The following is an 18,489-nucleotide window of genomic DNA, read 5'->3' as shown; positions in this document are numbered from 1 at the left end:
TATAAGATAATTGAGACCATAATTGAGGTGTGGTACCACGATCCAAAAATTAGTAAAGATTGCAGTCAACTCGTGGACTCGATGCCAAAGCGGCTTAAAGATCTTCTGAAAAATAAAGGTGGTCATATCATGTATTAATTTGTGAGTAATTTTTGAATTCTTAGGAATAAAAAGCAAAAAAATTGAAAAAATAGTCATTTTCCATCTTGTTTCAATTAATTTGCACAAGGGTGTACTAAATAGTAATTTCTGTTTTACCCTGGCTCGATATGGCCAGGTAGTTAAGGCACTCGACTCGTAATCTGAAGGTCGCGGGTTCGAGTCCCCGTCGCATCTAACATGCTTGCCCTTTCAGCTATGAGGGTGTTATGATGTGATAGTCAAGCCCGCTATTCATTGGTAAAAGAGTAGCCTAAGAGTTGGTGGTAAGTGGTGATAACTAGCTGCCTTCCTCTAGTCTTACATTACTAAATTAGGGAGAGTAAGCGCAGATATCCCCCGTGTAGCTTTGCGCGAAATTCAAAAGAAACTAAACTTTACAGGCAATTCACGAATTTTTTCAGACACCCCTCGTAATTATCCAGTTTTGCAACTTTATAATTAGAATTACATACCTAAGCTTTATAGCAACATAGCGAAATATTTAAAATAAGGCTTAAGTGGAATATTATTATTCATATGAATGGTTGAAGTGGACTTCATACCTCTACTTTAAAGCTTCACCAAACGAAGACCTTCTCTTTCCATTACAACTTTTCATAGAAAGTATTTTGTTGAACATCTAATATTTAAGGTTTGTTTTAGATCACAATAAAAAGTTCTAAAATGTTGGAAAATCGTCCGTGTTTAAGGACTTGGTACGTAATTTATAAACCTGATCCAAACATTCCATTCTTAAATTTCTTTGATACACAACCGTCATAATTAGTGTCTCAGAGTGAAGTTTAGAATTGAATTGCATTTATCGAAGCTAAAATCTACAAAATTTTTAAACTAAACCTAATACAGGTTCTATTAAGTATGAAAGGTAACAAAATATTAATAGTAATGACCAGTTTTCCCCATAAATCATTTAATCACGTCAAAAGTTATAGTTTCAAACCATATCAGCAAAGACAAAATACTCTCTACTCTTGTAACATTGACTTTATATTTGTTCTTAACTTTATGAAAGCTCCTTATAATGATATTTTATTATACAAATTAAAACTGTAAACTTTGTACCAATCCAGGTTTTATAAACTGTAGAATATATTGATTTCTATATTAGCAAAATATTGTTATTACTGTTTCATACGAACGAGTGTGCTGCTCAATTTTCTCACTTGAGACACTGAAATTAAATTAACAAAAGAAGTTCCAATAAATAAACACAGAGGTCAGTAAATATAAATAAATAATTTCACTTTTTATTGATCAGAACAACATAAGTTTTTTTCAAGTTGTAATATTTGAGACAATGATTAAATAAAATACATGTAAGTTCAATTCTTTCTTGAGGTACTGGGACAAAACCATTAATAGAAATCACACGTTCTTACTACAGAAAACCATGTACATAATATTGACTTAAATATATAACAGGTTGCTTATACACATGCATTAACATTTCTGTAATAAAACTTTGTTCTTATTTTTAAAATGTGTACATAAAAACTTTTGCAAGTGAGTTCATCTTGGTGACATTTACATCTCTTTAAAAGTAATCTCATCTTAATAATCACGACGTCTTCAGTTGTTTCTTCTGCGATATTCGGTACTCCGGTTATCTTCAAAAGTTATAACGGATACATTTAAAACATATTCTTTCATGAAATGAATAAGAAACCGAGATCTGTAGTTTCGGTGTATTTTTAAAACAATCGAGTTGAAAGACGAAAAATTCTATTGACAAACTACGCTATGGATACAGAAATAAGCTTTTTTTTTACGACATATGGGAAATACATCATTACAATTTTGTTTTTACGAAAATAAATACTAACAGAAATATGGAACAAGCAACATAAAACAGTTTATAACAAATATTTTTTTAAGAATTTGATTTTCTTACTAAAATCCAGCTAAAACATTAGTCTGCATTACATCGTACACATTTTCTTTTGAAACATTAAAGTTTCGAATGCTGCACAAAGCACATAAAATTACTATATTATGATCTCTACAAATACACGTTGTTATAAATAGGTGTACTTGTTGTTCATGTTAAGAGAGAAATACACAACCGTGGGTAAAGTTGTTAACATTTTTAACCTAAATTTCTCTTTTGACCACCAGAAAATACATTATTTAAAAGTATTTACGTATGTACTGTACTCGTCGATCGAATGTGTATTAAACATCTGATTTTAAAGTCTTTCATAGATATGAAGAAGGAACTAAAACAGCTTCTAAAGCTAATTTTTCGCCCTTCAGAGTGTTTAAATCAGTAGTATTTCATTTCTCACCATTTATCATTGAGACGTTTAAATTCATTCTTGTCATGTAAACATTATCAGAGGATTGTTGTTAATTTGTATTCACCAGTTTTATAATCTCGGTTCTAGAGACACTTGAAAACTAATTTTCTTCAAAATGTTTTATAACTCCAGTGTTATTACTATAATAATAAAATTAATATTTCTGTTATTATCTTTATGAATTATATTTGGGTATTTTCACACTTCATTTATTTAAATGATACCAATAACCGCTTACTTCTCTTCTTAAACTGACGAACTTGAATCTAAAAACCTTTTGAAGACAGACACGATACTTTTTAATAACAGGCTAGTGCTAACAGTGAACTGAGATGCAAGGAGATCTATCGCCACTTGATAATTTTCACGTGTAGGTACAAAAAAAGTAACATTTTCAAATTAAATCACATTTCTATTATCAATAATAGAGAATGTGAAAATTAATGTGTATTACAGAGGTGAATCACAAGTCTTTCATCTCTGAGCAGAAGAATATACAACACATCCTGATCAAACTTTTAAGATTACACTTTAGTTTTTATATGATATGTCACAAACTGGAAGCTACAATTATGGCTTAACCAATTCTTACATGCTTTCTATCATAATACATTAATATACACAAAATAAACTACCCAGAGGGCAGCAAATTTCTTTCATAAAACTAGTTTTTATTCAATGTGACATATAATACTGTTTTTATTTACAGGTGACTCTTGCTGCTACTGAACCAAAACACCAATTATATTTAGGAACAATTCATGACTCAGATGTGATGTGACTTGCAGTATCAGTATGATATGTTTCAGTACTGACAGGCCTTTTATTAATGGAACTTTCTGTAATTGTTGTGTCTTGATGTTTTCCCAAGGACTTCACTCTAGTTTTTGAAGCATTGTCCTCCTTTCTTGACTGAATTTTTTTTAGTCGTGCGCGGACAATTTTAAGGTGGCGCTGAATGTATTCTTCTTGTGGAGCAAGGCTAGCAGCCTGTATTAAACAGTGCTCACCTACTGTAAGTTGTCCACGTTCCACATAAACCACACACAGATTGTGTTTAGCCTGAACATTGTTTGGATCCATCTTGAGGATCTTGGTATAACACTAGAAAAATACAAAATATTGTGAGCTACATCCTACCAGTGTTAATGTGGGAAAGGAAATTAAAATAAAGTATCTATAAATTGAGAAAAGTATGAAAAAAGTATATTTGAATTCAAATACCAATGAAGATAGAGTAAATGTTTTTAGAAACTTAGCATATTTGATAAAAGTGACAAACATGCACTTTATAAGACTAGTAACTGACTTATATTAAACAGGAATGACTGAAAATACAAAAAATAGAGCCCTGCTTAGCTATCATTAAAACATGGTATGTTGCAATACAACACTGCACTTGTATCATGTAAGCATAAACATAAATTATTAAACTTTGTAGCTATTAGCACATATTACACATCTAATTTTAACATTTGAAGTTGCAACAACACAAAACAGCAGATTTATGATAGTTATAAACTTACAAAATTAAATAAATACTCATCAAAACAAGTTAAAACATTCTGTAAAATTACATTAAATGATGAATTACATTTTAATATAAACAATAACAATAGAAATCTGAGAAATTGTCAAAGTTGTTTATCAATTCAGTTCTGTGTTTAAGTCTGCAAAAATTGTGTTTATATATATATAGGTATATATTAACCTATACATAATTTATTTTTTAGCTATAATGTTAAAAATGAATAAGCTTAAGCAGAAAAAATTTCTTTGGAATATCCAGCAATTAAAGAACAAACACTTAACTGTAAAACATTTAAGATATATATTTGCAACAAGAACAACAACAACAAAAACTTGTCAAATAGATGAACATTGTTATACCCTGCTTCTTTTTGGTAAGAAAATACATGCCTTCTTTAGCCCTCTAAATATTCTTTATTTCACAACTGTAAAGTACAAATCACCATGAACTGTATATGAATAACTTTTTTAAAATATTTATCAATTAAAATTGTTGTTGTTGTTGTTGTTGTTTTAAATTAAGCACAAAGCTACACAATAGGCTATCTGTGCTCTACCCATCAGCGGTATCAAAACCTGGTTTGTAGCATTGTAAGTCTGTAGACATCCTGCTGAGCCACTGGGGGGGCATCAATTAAAAAAAATATGGTAAAAACTATAAATATCTGGCTGTAATAAAAGTTACCACATAATTATTTTTTACAATAAATTATGTTTTTCAGTCAGTTTAGTGTAGTACATGCCCTAAAACTCTCAGCCATTCTGATAGTTATGCAAGTTAAACTGTTTTGCCCTAACCTAAAGACAGCACACTAAAAGAAAGAAAAAGTGATAAGCTGATGATTGCAAATCTAATAGTGCAATCTGAAAAGGAAAATTATTTCAATAGCTAAATACCACCTCAAAAAAAACAACAATCAGAAAATCAGTAATAAACAATATACTTTCTCTGCTGCTTCCAAGTCTTTCATATGGTTGATGTAGATATCTCCTAGTAGTATTAGTCCCTTCACATGATCAGGATGGTACTAGAGTAAATATAAGCTTCAGGTTTTGATCAACAAGAATATGTTGTTACAGAGCATGTGTATAGAATGAGAAACTTTCTGTTCCAGTTAAGCTAATGCATGAAAAATGTATTAAATGATCACATTTACCATTACATATTTTTTTTCTTTTTTACAATTCTTATATTGCCTAATGCATTTGTAATACAAATGTAAAAATAAACTATAAATGTACATATATATGTGTATCCATCTTTGACAGCTCTCGTTTGTTAACATGCTGATCTTGTGAGGTAATATTAGATAGACATTTTACAATTGTGTCTTGAATAACATTATAGAACTATTTGAAACTTCATGCATCTCAGATGTAATGGAACAAAAAAGTAAATATATACACAGGATCTCAGTTAAAAAACTTAATATGGTGGCACAACATTCCAGTATGTACAAAACTGTTTAGTGAATGTAAACATCAGTTAGAAATAAGTTTTATAAATGTATTACCAAAATGAGTTCATCAAACAGTTATTTCTGAAGACTGTATAATGTTTCCTAAAGTTTATGTTGAATCACAATGTAGATGGAAAATTAATTATTTGCTACCACCTAACGATTAATGTTTTCTGTTTAAAGAATGAATACACAAATATACATTATTTATAAATTTTTATATTTCTGTAAAAATATTTACACAATAGATCTCATCAGCATTGCATCTGGGCTAAGATTGTGGTAATACGTTTTAATTGAAACATAAGGAAACGTAAAAGACTTCTTTAAACATCAATGCACCATAATATATAACAATGTAATTTAGTGACGTCTTAGATCTTAGTCACCACTAGGTTTTCGTTAACCAAATGTTAGTTATAATCATAAAGCCTTTTTTTTTCAAGTATTAAATAAAACAACAGCTTTACACGTATTAATAATAAAAATTTATTCTTAATACGGTTGAGAAAATCAGCTTTAACATATTCTGATGTTTTTCAGAATTTATGGTGCAGAGTGAAGAGATTTAGATATTTTGGCAACAAATGTAGAAACAAACGTACTGTGTGTAGAATGAGTCTTTTAATTCAGTTGCTATTGCAATTTTTAGAAAGTTTGTGACCTCTTATTTCACATCAACAAAAACTTCAAACCTTCAATAATTGTTTAAGGAAAGGCACAGCTTCGAGTGGACGTTGTGAATCTGATAACAGTAACGCAAGGTTGAAGAGAGCACTGCGGAAATCTTCTCGTATCTGAATGTAAAAAAGGAGAAAACTTAGTTGTTAGATATTGACACTATGTGGAACAAAACTGGTTACGTATCATCTGCACATGGTAAGGTCTAGACTGAAATAGACCGTCACAAAAGCTCTTAAAATTCTGGATGTATTTTTCCTATTTCTTTAATTAATTCGCTTACTTTGTCCAAAAATGTTGATAACTATGTCAACTTCTCATTTCTACTTTCACAAAACAAGTGAAACTTGATCAGACTTGTAGTTACTCCATACTTTAATTTTCTGTGATATAATACAATTCTATGTCTAGTTCTTCTAATATATGCTGCGCTTGTATTCCTTTAATGCTTTCTCTTACACACATTCATATATAGAAGGTGACTATATGCGATGTAAATATTTATTAACAACAGTGACAATGAATTTATTAAGTGAAATGACCAAAGGATAGCATTCATAACATTGTATAACAAAATAAATTAGGAATGAAATTCTCCAAGTAATTTCTAACACTTGCTATTGGCTTAACAAGTTGGTATATTTCACTAACAACTGACCTGATTTTGATCAAACCGATATTTTTTTGCTTGTTTCTTTCACATATTTTATGACTGCATGTGCCTTTCAAACTTTTTATCCTGGCGAGATGCCCACTTTTTTATATGCTCACTTGTTTAACTGCAACTTAACATTTCGGAATTGCGAAGGCATTTCTAGGTACTTACAGCGATCATGGCTCGAGACCATGTGCGCGGTAATTTCTGCGTGTTAGTAAGATATCGATTATGGTTTTCTATTCTGATTTTTCAAGATTTAATAAGGAATTCATGGCACCATCAAATAGAATCTGGATACTGGCTTTGTGTTCCAATGCCTGGCAACGACTCTGCAAAAATCACTCATCCAATTTTTCTGCAAAAATTTTTGTTTGATTTCTTTATAATTTTTCAACCAAATGATGCTGGGGCCTCATTCACGCGGGTCACTTCGTATCTACTAGTCGGACACTAACCGATTATTTTAGACAAATCAAGGTGGATGAATGTAAAACATTTTTAGTAAGTGATAAAGATGTCACTTTCCCTTATTTTTTATGCCCTGTATGGTACATATATATCTCAAACTTGCACAATATGTAAAATGCGTTAATGCTCTCAAATTACCTACATTATAGATACTTAACATATTGCAAGTGAATAAAGTTTCATCATTATCTTTGTCAAAAATTTAAAAGACTGTATTGAAATAAATACTTTTACTTGTAATCCACTGTCTAAGGATAAACAAAGCATTGTTTGTTTTGGTTTTTGGTATTTCGCACAAAGCTACTCGAGGACTATCTTTGCTAGCCGTCCCTAATTTAGCAGTGTAAGACTAGAGTGAAGGCAGCTAGTCATCACCTCCCACCGCCAACTCTTGGGCTACTCTTTTACCAACGAATAGTGGGATTGACAGTCACATTATACACCCCCACGGCTGGGAGGGCGAGCACGTTTAGCGCGACGCGGGCGCGAACCCGCAACCCTCGGATTACGAGCCGCACGCCTTACGCGCTCGGCCATGCCAGGCCTAAACAAAGCAAGAAAACTATTCTGTTACATAGAAACAACTAAACAAGTAGTTGTACGTTTTATAGAGGGCTACACGCTTCATTGTTTTCGTTGTTATCACCCTTATTATCGATCCCGAAAAGCTTACCCACTGTGCACACTTTATTGTAAAATTGTATAACTAATTCTCTAACTATTGCTTCTAAACTCAACTGCTCTAATTTTTACTAAAGAGGGAATACGAATATGGAAATAGGCAGACTAACAGAGAGACAAGAAATATGCAGATTGTATGTTTGTTTGTATTTGAATTTCGCACAAAGCTACTCGAGAGCTATCTGTGATAGCCGTCCCTAATTTAGCAGTGTAAGACTAGAGGGAAGGTAGCTAGTCATCACCACCCACCGCCAACTCTTGGGGATTGATCGTAACATTATAACGCCCCCACGGCTGAAAGGGCGTGCATGTTTGGCGCGACGAGGATGCGAACCCGCGACCCTCAGATTACAAGTCACACGCCTTAACACGCTTGGCTATGCCGGGCGTAAATATGCAGATAAATGTAAAAATGTACAGGCAAGTATCTGCCCAGTGCGAAATAGCAACTAAAGAAGGGTTCTCCACTTGTACGTGTAATAACCTGACAATTCACTGGGTTTCTAAACAACTTCACTCGCCGACTACTTTACATTTACATTTCATATTTCACTATGTAAAATCAAAAGCGCCGATTTTGGAGAAACGAGGGGGTACTAGACCAGGGAATATTTATTTTAGAAGCATTATTCCACAAAATAGATTTTACAATAAGTATGTGTATGCTACTGCACTGTTGTATAGTCACGGTCCCAAAATTTTTCGCGAACTAGTGTATAAAGTAATGTGGTCACGTGACTCTAATTGTAGCGGGATTAACGAAATATGACGGTACACGTAACACAGTGTCAGAAATCCTGATATTAGACAAACCAGTTTCAACACGCTTATGACTCCTCTTCAGGCTCCCATTGTATACTAGCAGAAAAACAAATGATCAACAACGACCATTTGCTCCTCAAACTTTAAACTCCATTAAGGATACAGGACGTCAAGAATCTTTTTAGTGATCTTAGGAGATGTTGAAATTAGTAAGGCCCTTTTCATCAAGCAACTGTTAACGATTCTTTATATTTAGTAACCATTTTGTATAAATTGTTGATTTCTAATCGATCTGCTGGCCAGAATAGAATAACGCATATAAAGAAAAAAGCATTCTTTATATCTCCACACTGAATACTTTTTTTATACATTCAGAAATGTCAACACTTTTTTCCGGTTTCACTTACAAAAGTGTATTAACCCGGTTTCAATTATATATTTTTTGCTAATCCATTTATTCATTTATGATAAAGTAAGTTGGGAATAGCTAAAATCCCTGTTGTTTGATATTCCTCTAAATGATTTTCAAATATCAGAGTATATGTATACATTTAACATGAAAAAATAACATAAACTAGACTGTCTATAATGTAGATTGTAAAAAAAAAATATCCTCATTGTGCAAAAGTATTTAAATATATGGTTCATAACAAGAATCCTTCAATAACACCCATGAATACTCCCTCCCCAAGAGAGAGCCATTGTTAGTTAAGAAATTATTGATTTTACTTAGTAGTAATTTTAACAAAGACATAAAAATGGGAACATACAATGTGTAAACACTGACATTTTTCATTTCAATTTCACAAATTAACTTTGGCAAATTGAAATAAAAACAGTTTTGCCTATTTTAAAACAATTGCTGGCCTGGCAATAGGTAGAAATGCACAGGAGACACATTTTCTAACATTTTTGTAAGCAGTTAAAAGGGTTAAATGGAGAAGTGCACCAAAATTCAAAATTAAACCTTTTTAATTCATGTGACCGACTAAGAAGTTCAATAATGTCTTGAAATGGTTGTGTCTACAGACTGATTTTACTTGCCAGAAATGAGGATTTTCTTGAAGTGATAATGATTAGTTTGATTTTTCACACGCACAAAAAAACAAGAAGTGTCAATTCTAAGTGTTTATGTCTACAGTTTGATTTTATTTTAGCAGAAAAGAGTGAATGTTGTATTTCAATGGTAATTTCCAATATAATTATACTTGGTAATTGAAAGTAATGTTGTCTGGAGGTGTTAGTATCAACTGTTGGATTTTATTTAACTGAAATGAGTGGTTGTTGTCTGAAATGGGGGTGGTGTCTAGAGTTGAATTTTACTTGGCCTTATAAAAATGGAATGAGTATCATCTTGAAATGTTAATATCTAGTTTGATTTTACTTGGCAGAAAATAATGGATGTATTAAGTTTTATTTGGGGAAAACCTAATCTCTGAATATGGTAGACAAAACAGAAGAGTAAGGTAGTAACCATAGGTTATAAAACAAACTTTAGCTTTGTTCAATTAATACTGTACACTTTGTATTTTAATTATTAAAAAGAAATATGCTTAAAATCAGAACATATTACAGCAATGAAAGAAAATATACTTCTGAGACTATAAATTTCATTATTGCAATAAAACAGTGTACTTCTACCCATCTTGGATACTATAAACTCCATCTTATTTTGTGATTATGGTTTTAAATCTTGTTTCATTATTTATTTGTAAATAAATTACTTGGAAACTTCACAGATCCCTGTTATTAAGTACTATCATACTTAAAATTACACAGAATATAAGAACACTCACTATATAAAACTCTTGTAATTTATTTCTAAACATATGCAAGTCAGAACGATTTTATTAATATTTCATTAGTAACAAGTATTTACCACATTCTACTATTTGAAAAGACGTAATTATCTTAATTTAACTTGCAAATTATTTCAGAATGCCTGGTAGTTAAGATTTAACTTCAAAAATCACATAGTTACCATCCTGATATTTAATTGTAAAAGACAAAACCATGATCACAAATTGATTTTACACTGCACTTGAAGAAGAGACTATCTTGAAATAGTAGTAATAAGTTATCTGTGACCCACCTGAACAGCATTCTTAAACCACGTTTCTGCCTCAGGCACTCGTTTTTCATCCATTGCCAGCATTCCAAGGTTGAAGTAAACTCTTTCATTACTCTTTCCTTTCTCTAACAGATGTTGTAATCTACAATAACAATAACTGTTAAAACATTTAGAACATAATGTACACAATCTATACATCATCACTCCTTTCTCTCTCTGACAGATGTTGTAAACTAGAGCTCCATTAAGCATTTGTGCATCTCAACATTGAAGTACAGTATCTATACATCATCACTCATAGTTTACTCTGACTTAGGTCGTAACCTATAACACTACTAACTGTTATAAAGTTACAAGGTTGAAGTGCTCTATCTATACCTCATCATTCATTCCTTTCTCTAACACATGTTGTAACTTAAAACATTATATGTTAAAACATCCCAAGGTTGAAGTAAACTACAGTGGGTTACTGGCACTTTATAAGAATATTTTGCACATGTTAATACAGTTACTGTAAAGTTGCTGCAGATAAAATGTTTATAGGTGGCTCAAGTGTGGAGGGAGATACAGTGCCCAATCTGAGGAAGAATATTCACAGACTGCAATCTATGAGATGTACAACACAACCATATAAAAATGTAATACTTATTACCCATTCTATTGCACATAGAACTGCCATGTTCATTGTTAAAATTCACAGACTACTCAAAACATGATTGTAGACAACATACATATATTCCAATCAGGATAATTAAGAAATATCTCTTCCAAGAATTGTTTGTTTTGTTAACAGGTTTTACACAAAAATACAAGAGGACCGTCAGTGCCAGCTGTCTCTAATCTAGCAGTGTAAGACGAGAGGGAAAGCAGCTAGTTATCACCACCCACTGTCAACTCTTAGGCTACTCTTTTTACCAACAAATAGTGGGATTGACCATCACATTATAACACCAATGGCAAGCATGTTTGGTGTGATAGGGATTCGAACCCCTATCCTCAGATTACAAGTCAAGTGCCCTAACCACCTGGCCATGCTAGGCCTATTTTCCAAGAATAAAAAATAAGTAAATAGCTGCTCTGCTTACATATTAGTAAAATGGCAGATTTATGTTGGCCAGGGAAAGAAAAACTGACACCAGCAGTTTCTGTGAACCCAGAATAATGAAACCAATATTTATGCTATCACTTCCTCCAAAGTACCTGTTAAGTCATCTAATTATGCATCCATAGAAATCCATTACATGTTGTTAAGATCTTGGAAATCTTTGCCTTTTTTTGCAGAAGCTTATTACAATATAAAGTGCAGTGACAGATAGTAGAGCATAGTCATTATTATTACAATACACATAATCAACAATGGCAAAAGTACCTTCAAAAACAGCTAGAGACCTGGAATAATATTATTGTTATTAGCCATTTGTATCTCATCATTCATTCCCTTCTCTAACAGAAGTTGTAACTTAAAATAACAGTAACGTTTGAAACAACCCTTGGTTGAAACAACTTTCATTGTTCTTTCTTTTCCCTAAAAGACTATACATGTAATCTAAGATAAAATATTGTGTTCAAACATTCTAAAGGCAGAACAAACTCTTGCATTATTATTTTTTTTCATAAACATTGTAATCTAAGCTTCAATATTAGCTTATAAAATATTCTTTAAATGTAGTTTTAAGGATAAAAAATCAAAAGTTTCAGTATATACAGATTTTTAGATTTAGTCTTCTTAAACTTTACAATTAGTTTCTGGTTTACTGACCTTTTGTAGGCAACATGTCTTAGTTTGTTGCTCCCACTTTCTTGTATTAACACTGCTGAATTCATAAGTGCTTGCTGGAAAGAAACATTGCCCACAAATTCTTAGCCTTTCCAAGTACTTATAATACTCAGACAAATAGAAACATTTATTGTTATACATGAACACGATATATTTTACATATTACAAAGTTAGTATGATATAAAAAAGTATGCTACCTTAACAACATCTATTACATAAGTAGAAGGTTTATACTAAAAAAAATATAGGACAATATTCAACAGCCAGTTTATGAGAAAAGGTGCTCTTCACTGTCGAACTTTGAAAATGTGATTAATCGAATAATAAAAATGTTTATTAATTGTGGAGTGGCTGCATCCAATACATTTTCAGCTGAGCAAATGCTCATGCAGTTAATAGAAACCACTCACTCGAGTACAATATTCTAGCAATTTCTGAGGTGAAACAGTTGTGTAATCCAAAAGGTAAACATTTTTTGACCAATAATAACAATATGTTATGCTTAGTACATGGCAAAATGGATAAGTTTTTGCTGGTGATATAGCACATAATCAAGCTGGAACCTGGAATGTAGCAACAAACTTGGAATTTTGCACTGATAGCAGTAATATTACCAAACAAAGCTTGTGATTTGTGAACACCAAAGGTAAGACAATAATCTGTGGCCAAAGAATACAAGAATGTTCCACCTGACCTTTTCATAGAACTATTACCACTTCAGAAGGAATCAACTAATTGAAATTACAACTATCTAATGCTGTTAATTCATTCTCACCAGACTCGTAAATACAATCAAATGTTTCATTGCTTTGTGTTGTTTGTTGAAATATATTGCCAAAAAATTCATAAGCATGTACTGTAAAGAACCTAGTACATATATAAAAACTAACAGTAAGTCTAATGTATATTTTGTTTATCAAGTAAGGCTTTTCTGTTATGGAATTCAATAGCTAATAAAGCTCCTACAGCACTTTGCTGCTAATCAAATTAATAACATTTTTTTGTTTACATTAGCAGCAAAAAACAAAATAAATGCATTCTTTGAATTCAAAGCCTTTTTACATGTACTTTTATTTGCATAGTATTCCCTTGTTTCATTATGGATAATGCTCTGAAAAATATAGGTTTCTTAGCCTAATGTTTTTATTTTAAATAGACATTGACTTTAGAAATATGTACATGCACTTAAACATTAAAACTACACAAAGTAGAAACAAAGAAAGTTTGAAGATTCATTATTTTATCAAAAATCAACAATTCATTGGACTGACATAACTTTTGTTACTACTTCAGAGATCAGAAAACATTATTATTTTGCATAACTTCTGATGTTTTCAAAAGATTAGAATAGATTTGCTGGCCTGGAACAACGAATAAAATGCTCATAACATATGATTTGTTTAAACAAATATTTAAATACAAGTTAAATACTTTTTTCACTGCAATTTATTGATGCTGCATCCTCATTCAAATAGAAGAGTGTATAAGATACATTTTTATTCTCCCAATGACTAATTGGAGCACTAAGTATATTCATAAAAACATTGACAGGTTAAAATGGAAAAGACTTGTCTTATATCGAGATACATATCACTTAATTTACATGTAGACGAGTTTAATAGCAGCCTGTATGTAAAAAATAATGTTTAAAGCCTGTTTTGAGAATTCTGTAGGTTGGTAAATACATGTGTTCTTAGGTTTGGAGAATTTTCCTAATGATATTTATGGTGTTTATTCATTGGTGTGTGACATTAAGACTTTCGTATAAACATATTCACTGATTACTTACCATAAATCAAATTCCTTATTTGGGTGGACATAATGTGTTCTGTACTTACTGAGTTTTGGTAAACACAAATTTATTAATCACACATTTTAAAACTCAAGTCACATTAATTCACAAAAATCATTACTGAACCACATTCTTTTACAAAACATTGGATTTCATACTGAAAACGCTAAGAATTCGACAATTTGGAAAATATTGCCACTCACGATTTCCACCAATCTTTATTTAGTCTCTTCAAATAAAGAAAAAATCTCGATACTGTAAGTCTTGGTGACTTTCTGTGTAGATGTGCCAACTGTAAATTCCAGGTCTCTAAATTCAAACTGTTTGCTTGATCAGTTACATCAGTTATTCAAACTTAAAGAAAATGAGACAACTTACAGATGATAAAATAGTGGCTTGCAGAAATATATTTAAACTTGCAGTCGTTTTATCATTTGGTTCTAACTCTACCAATCACATCTTGTTCTTGCAACTATCCCTTCTTTGTGCAGAAGTTTTTTAAAACCAAACTTTGTGACATCATGGCAGACCAAAGCCTTACTAATATGATGATGCTGTTGGTTGAGTCAGAAAGAGTGAAGTAAATAAAGTTAGAATTTATTCACGATCATTTCTTTTATCACACTACTGAATGTTAATTGTCAATCAAGTATAATGTGTTCACTATACAATGTAAATGTTGTATATTGTATTTACTGTTTCTGTACATATGTGGTCTATATATATTATGTTTCTACAGCACATATAAACATATGTAGAATGATATTCTGGATTAAAATATAATGCCTGCTCTTACAGCATAACCTAGCACTTACTTTGTAGTACAAACATGTGAACTTTTATGTATGGACAACTGTATACAATCTATATTTTAGAAAATGTATAACAGTTTCAGCGATAAATATTATATTTCATCATACCTCCTGTTTTGGGTAAATGACACCCTGCACACTAGACTTAAGTAAAGTAATGCAACAAATCAATTTTCAAAGGTAGCCAAAACATGTAAAAGAAAAGGGATGCCTTATCTTATAAACTAGCTTTAAAAATATTTCTTGAAATATCTTTCAATTCTAAATAAATGAACCATATTTGGTTAAAAATCCAATGTTTCACTCACTCAAATGCATATTCACTTGTTTGTTAAATTATATCCGACACATACTTGAATAAAAACAGTATGGTAATTAACAGTTTTATCCTTCAAATACAGAGTATACATATACCTTTTTCTCAACTATGAAAGCATAATCTACATAAAATATTACCTCATGGTTTGGATCAATTTCAAGTGCTTTATTAAAGTATACCATTGCTTGAGTAGCTTTCCTCTGTTCCAGGTAAACCACTCCAAGCTACAAACAAATATTTTTTAAGCATTAGCTCAAACTCTTGAAAGAAATAACAATCTAATAATTTGTCATACTTTAATTACCAAACATAGTCATAGAAAAATATTGATTTTACATTTCTTTAGAGTAAAAATCATTGGTGAAAGAAATGTTGAAAGTAGGTTTGACCTTTATACAGGAAATAGATACTAAGTTACAATGGTGATTTAAATTTTTTAACTAGAACTAAACATTTTATTAATTTTTATAACTTAACAGGACAAAATACAGTAAGAACAAGTAAATCTAATACTAGTAATGAAGCATACAAAAAAAAGTGGTAACAAGTAGGTGGGTTACAAAGCTCTTTCCTTTGAATAGGTATTATTGAAGCATTAAAATATTAGCGAATTTTGAGAACTTATCTCAAAAGTAATATCTTAATTTTTTTATGAAAGTAGTACTGATTGTGTTATACTAATCAAGAGATATAATACAAGAGGATCCCTTCATTTTCAACTATGCAAATTAGTAATAGTATTAGTTACTTCTGTCTTTAGTTTCTATTTTAAGTTTTATTTTAAAGGGATATGAAAATGTATTTAATTACGTAAGTAGTAAAGATAATATTGGTTATTTAACTATTTTAACTCTATTTTTATTGATCACAAAATACCACTTATGTTTAACAGTTTGTTGATGTTAAATTTGCACAATGGTTTTACAAAACAGTGACCTTCATAAATAACTTAAGATTATATTTATGTTATTTACTATTTTAAAAAAAATACTTATAAAATAAAAATTAAAACTGTAAACTCAATTTCCACTGTTGTACTAGTCCACAAAGGCCACACTATGAAAAACTGAATTTTACTATTTTCATTACCCACTAATGCTACAATCTGGGATTTGATTTCCTATGGTGTAAAGTGTGTAAACAGCACATTACGTAGCTAGCTTTTGTGATAGAAAAGCATTACTGACTTAAAAAGAATCACCTTTGTGAGCACTATTAAGCATAAGTATTTAAAATTTGTGTACTGAAAGTGCACATTGAAGCTGTCTGCACATAATATGTCATAACCTGTGTAGTTAATGGTTATGTTTATGTAGGCTTACATTATTCATTAATTCAAAACTGTCACTGTTAATTTACTGTTATTCTAATTATTGGTACTGTAGGATGTTTAATATCCTTGTCATGATATCTAAGCTTTTGTATCAACTACCTAAAATTACTTGAACAATTAATGGCTATTAAAGCAAATAAATTAGTATTATGCTTTATAAAATCATGGCATACATTTTTGTTAAAATTAATATTTAATAAAAGAAATTTAACAATTGTCAACTAACAAAAAATCTTCACATTTTGCAACATTTATGGCAAAGCATAACATGGAAAGTTTAAGATACAAGTTTTTGATAAAAAAGACTTGGAATGATTGTTTACTCCAAAAATAAAATTTAAAACAAAATGCAACTGATCAAAATTAGAATTCTCCTATACTGAAAATGTATTTGAGACAAGTACTTTCTCTCACAATAATAACTTTTCCTATTTTGTGCTGCCCTCTGTATGGGAACTTTTTATAAAACCCATGCCACAAGCCTTCCCGTACTTCCCTATTGGAATAAATGATTCCAATATGTCTCTCATGGAAATCATCATATTTTATCTTTCCTCTAACAGAATAGCAATACTATCACATGATGAACGTGACTTTCTATATGCATCATTACAGAAACATTACTTCGAAATTTGGCAGACGAAACAGTGGAAAAATTGTGGAGAAGAGGGTGAAAATTTTAAGAGAAGTGAAGTACCTACTGGAATAAGCCAACTGGATCAAATGAGAATTACAACTGAGGTAAAAGGAGAAAGATCCCAAGAGGAAGAGGGTTGCCACAGAATAAAAAGATGGGAACAGGAATCCCTGAATGAAGCCATGCATGCAAAATAACAACAAAGGACACACACACCCAGTATTAGAAGTCTATCTGGCTTAGGATGAGGGTAGAGTTGATAAATACAAAGAAGGAAAATGGACGATAATGAGGAGCTATTCTTGTGAGCCACTGATGTCTTGGGAAGAAAGGTTTGGTTTGTTTTGAATTGTGTGCAAAGCTACACGAGGGCTAACTGCACTAGCCATTCCTAATTTAGCAGTGTAAAACTAGAGGGAAGGCAGCTAGTCATTACCACCCACTACCAACTCTTAAGTTACTCTTATACCAATGAAGAGGGATTGACTGTCACATTATAATGCTCCCATGGCTGAAAGGGCAAGCATGTTTGGTGTGACAGGATTCGAACCTACAACCCTTGGATTATGAGTCTTATATGTTAACCACCTGGCCATGCTGGGCCAGGAAGAAAGGAAAGATCTAGATAAAGGAGAAGATAGGTATGGTGGTACAGTGTGTGAGAGATATCAGTATTTAATAGATCCCACCAATGCTGCCTGGATGCCAAATAGTAAAGGAAATATGCCTTAAGAGGTAGATGAAATAAAGAGCAGAAAGCAATGGGCTCAAATGTAAAGTAAGGGAATGAAAGTCTATATTAATGTCCAAATCTGGAAATACCATATGTCTAGGTGGCTGATATATCCAGAAAGAATGGATCAAAATGCAAGAATAGGAGAAAGAAAGATCCTGCTGTAACTAATTTAATAAAAGGTATGGGATAGGGCTGTCTAATGACCTGATATGAGGAGAGTGAAGACCCATTCTGAGAGAGCCAGATAAGAAACTTGGAGGTATTAGTAACCATAGCACAGAAAGCTGGAATACTTAAGATCTAGGCCCCAGGT

The 18,489-nt window shown here is 31.5% G+C and overlaps 1 protein-coding gene and 1 long non-coding RNA gene across 5 annotated transcripts in view; one reads left to right on the top strand and one right to left on the bottom strand.

The window, feature by feature from the left end:
- Positions 1–1,387: 1,387 nt before the first annotated feature.
- LOC143226037 (protein O-mannosyl-transferase Tmtc3-like) overlaps positions 1,388–18,489 on the bottom strand; it is an 87,161-nt gene continuing 70,059 nt past the window's right edge. For 3 of the 4 annotated variants that reach the window (XM_076456433.1, XM_076456434.1, XM_076456435.1), the window contains 6 exons: positions 15,608–15,694; positions 12,530–12,603; positions 10,792–10,912; positions 6,145–6,246; positions 4,934–5,017; positions 1,388–3,563 (listed from right to left, as the gene is read on the bottom strand). In XM_076456433.1, coding sequence (XP_076312548.1) covers positions 3,219–3,563; positions 4,934–5,017; positions 6,145–6,246; positions 10,792–10,912; positions 12,530–12,603; positions 15,608–15,694 — 813 coding nt within the window. In that variant the 3' untranslated portion in view covers positions 1,388–3,218. Of the gene's footprint in view, positions 3,564–4,933; positions 5,018–6,054; positions 6,247–10,791; positions 10,913–12,529; positions 12,604–15,607; positions 15,695–18,489 lie in introns of all 4 variants that reach the window. The other variant, XR_013014254.1, reaches the window with a different exon arrangement.
- Positions 8,703–13,764, top strand: LOC143226038 (uncharacterized). Its single transcript, XR_013014255.1, has 2 exons — positions 8,703–8,908; positions 11,564–13,764. It is a non-coding gene; the product is annotated as an uncharacterized LOC143226038 (long non-coding RNA).

The sequence above is a fragment of the Tachypleus tridentatus genome, chromosome 9 (assembly GCF_004210375.1).
Source record: "Tachypleus tridentatus isolate NWPU-2018 chromosome 9, ASM421037v1, whole genome shotgun sequence".
In the NCBI taxonomy this organism is placed as follows: domain Eukaryota; kingdom Metazoa; phylum Arthropoda; class Merostomata; order Xiphosura; family Limulidae; genus Tachypleus; species Tachypleus tridentatus.
The sequence above is the reverse complement of the archived record's forward strand: the minus strand, read 5'-3'. Positions and strand labels throughout refer to the sequence as shown.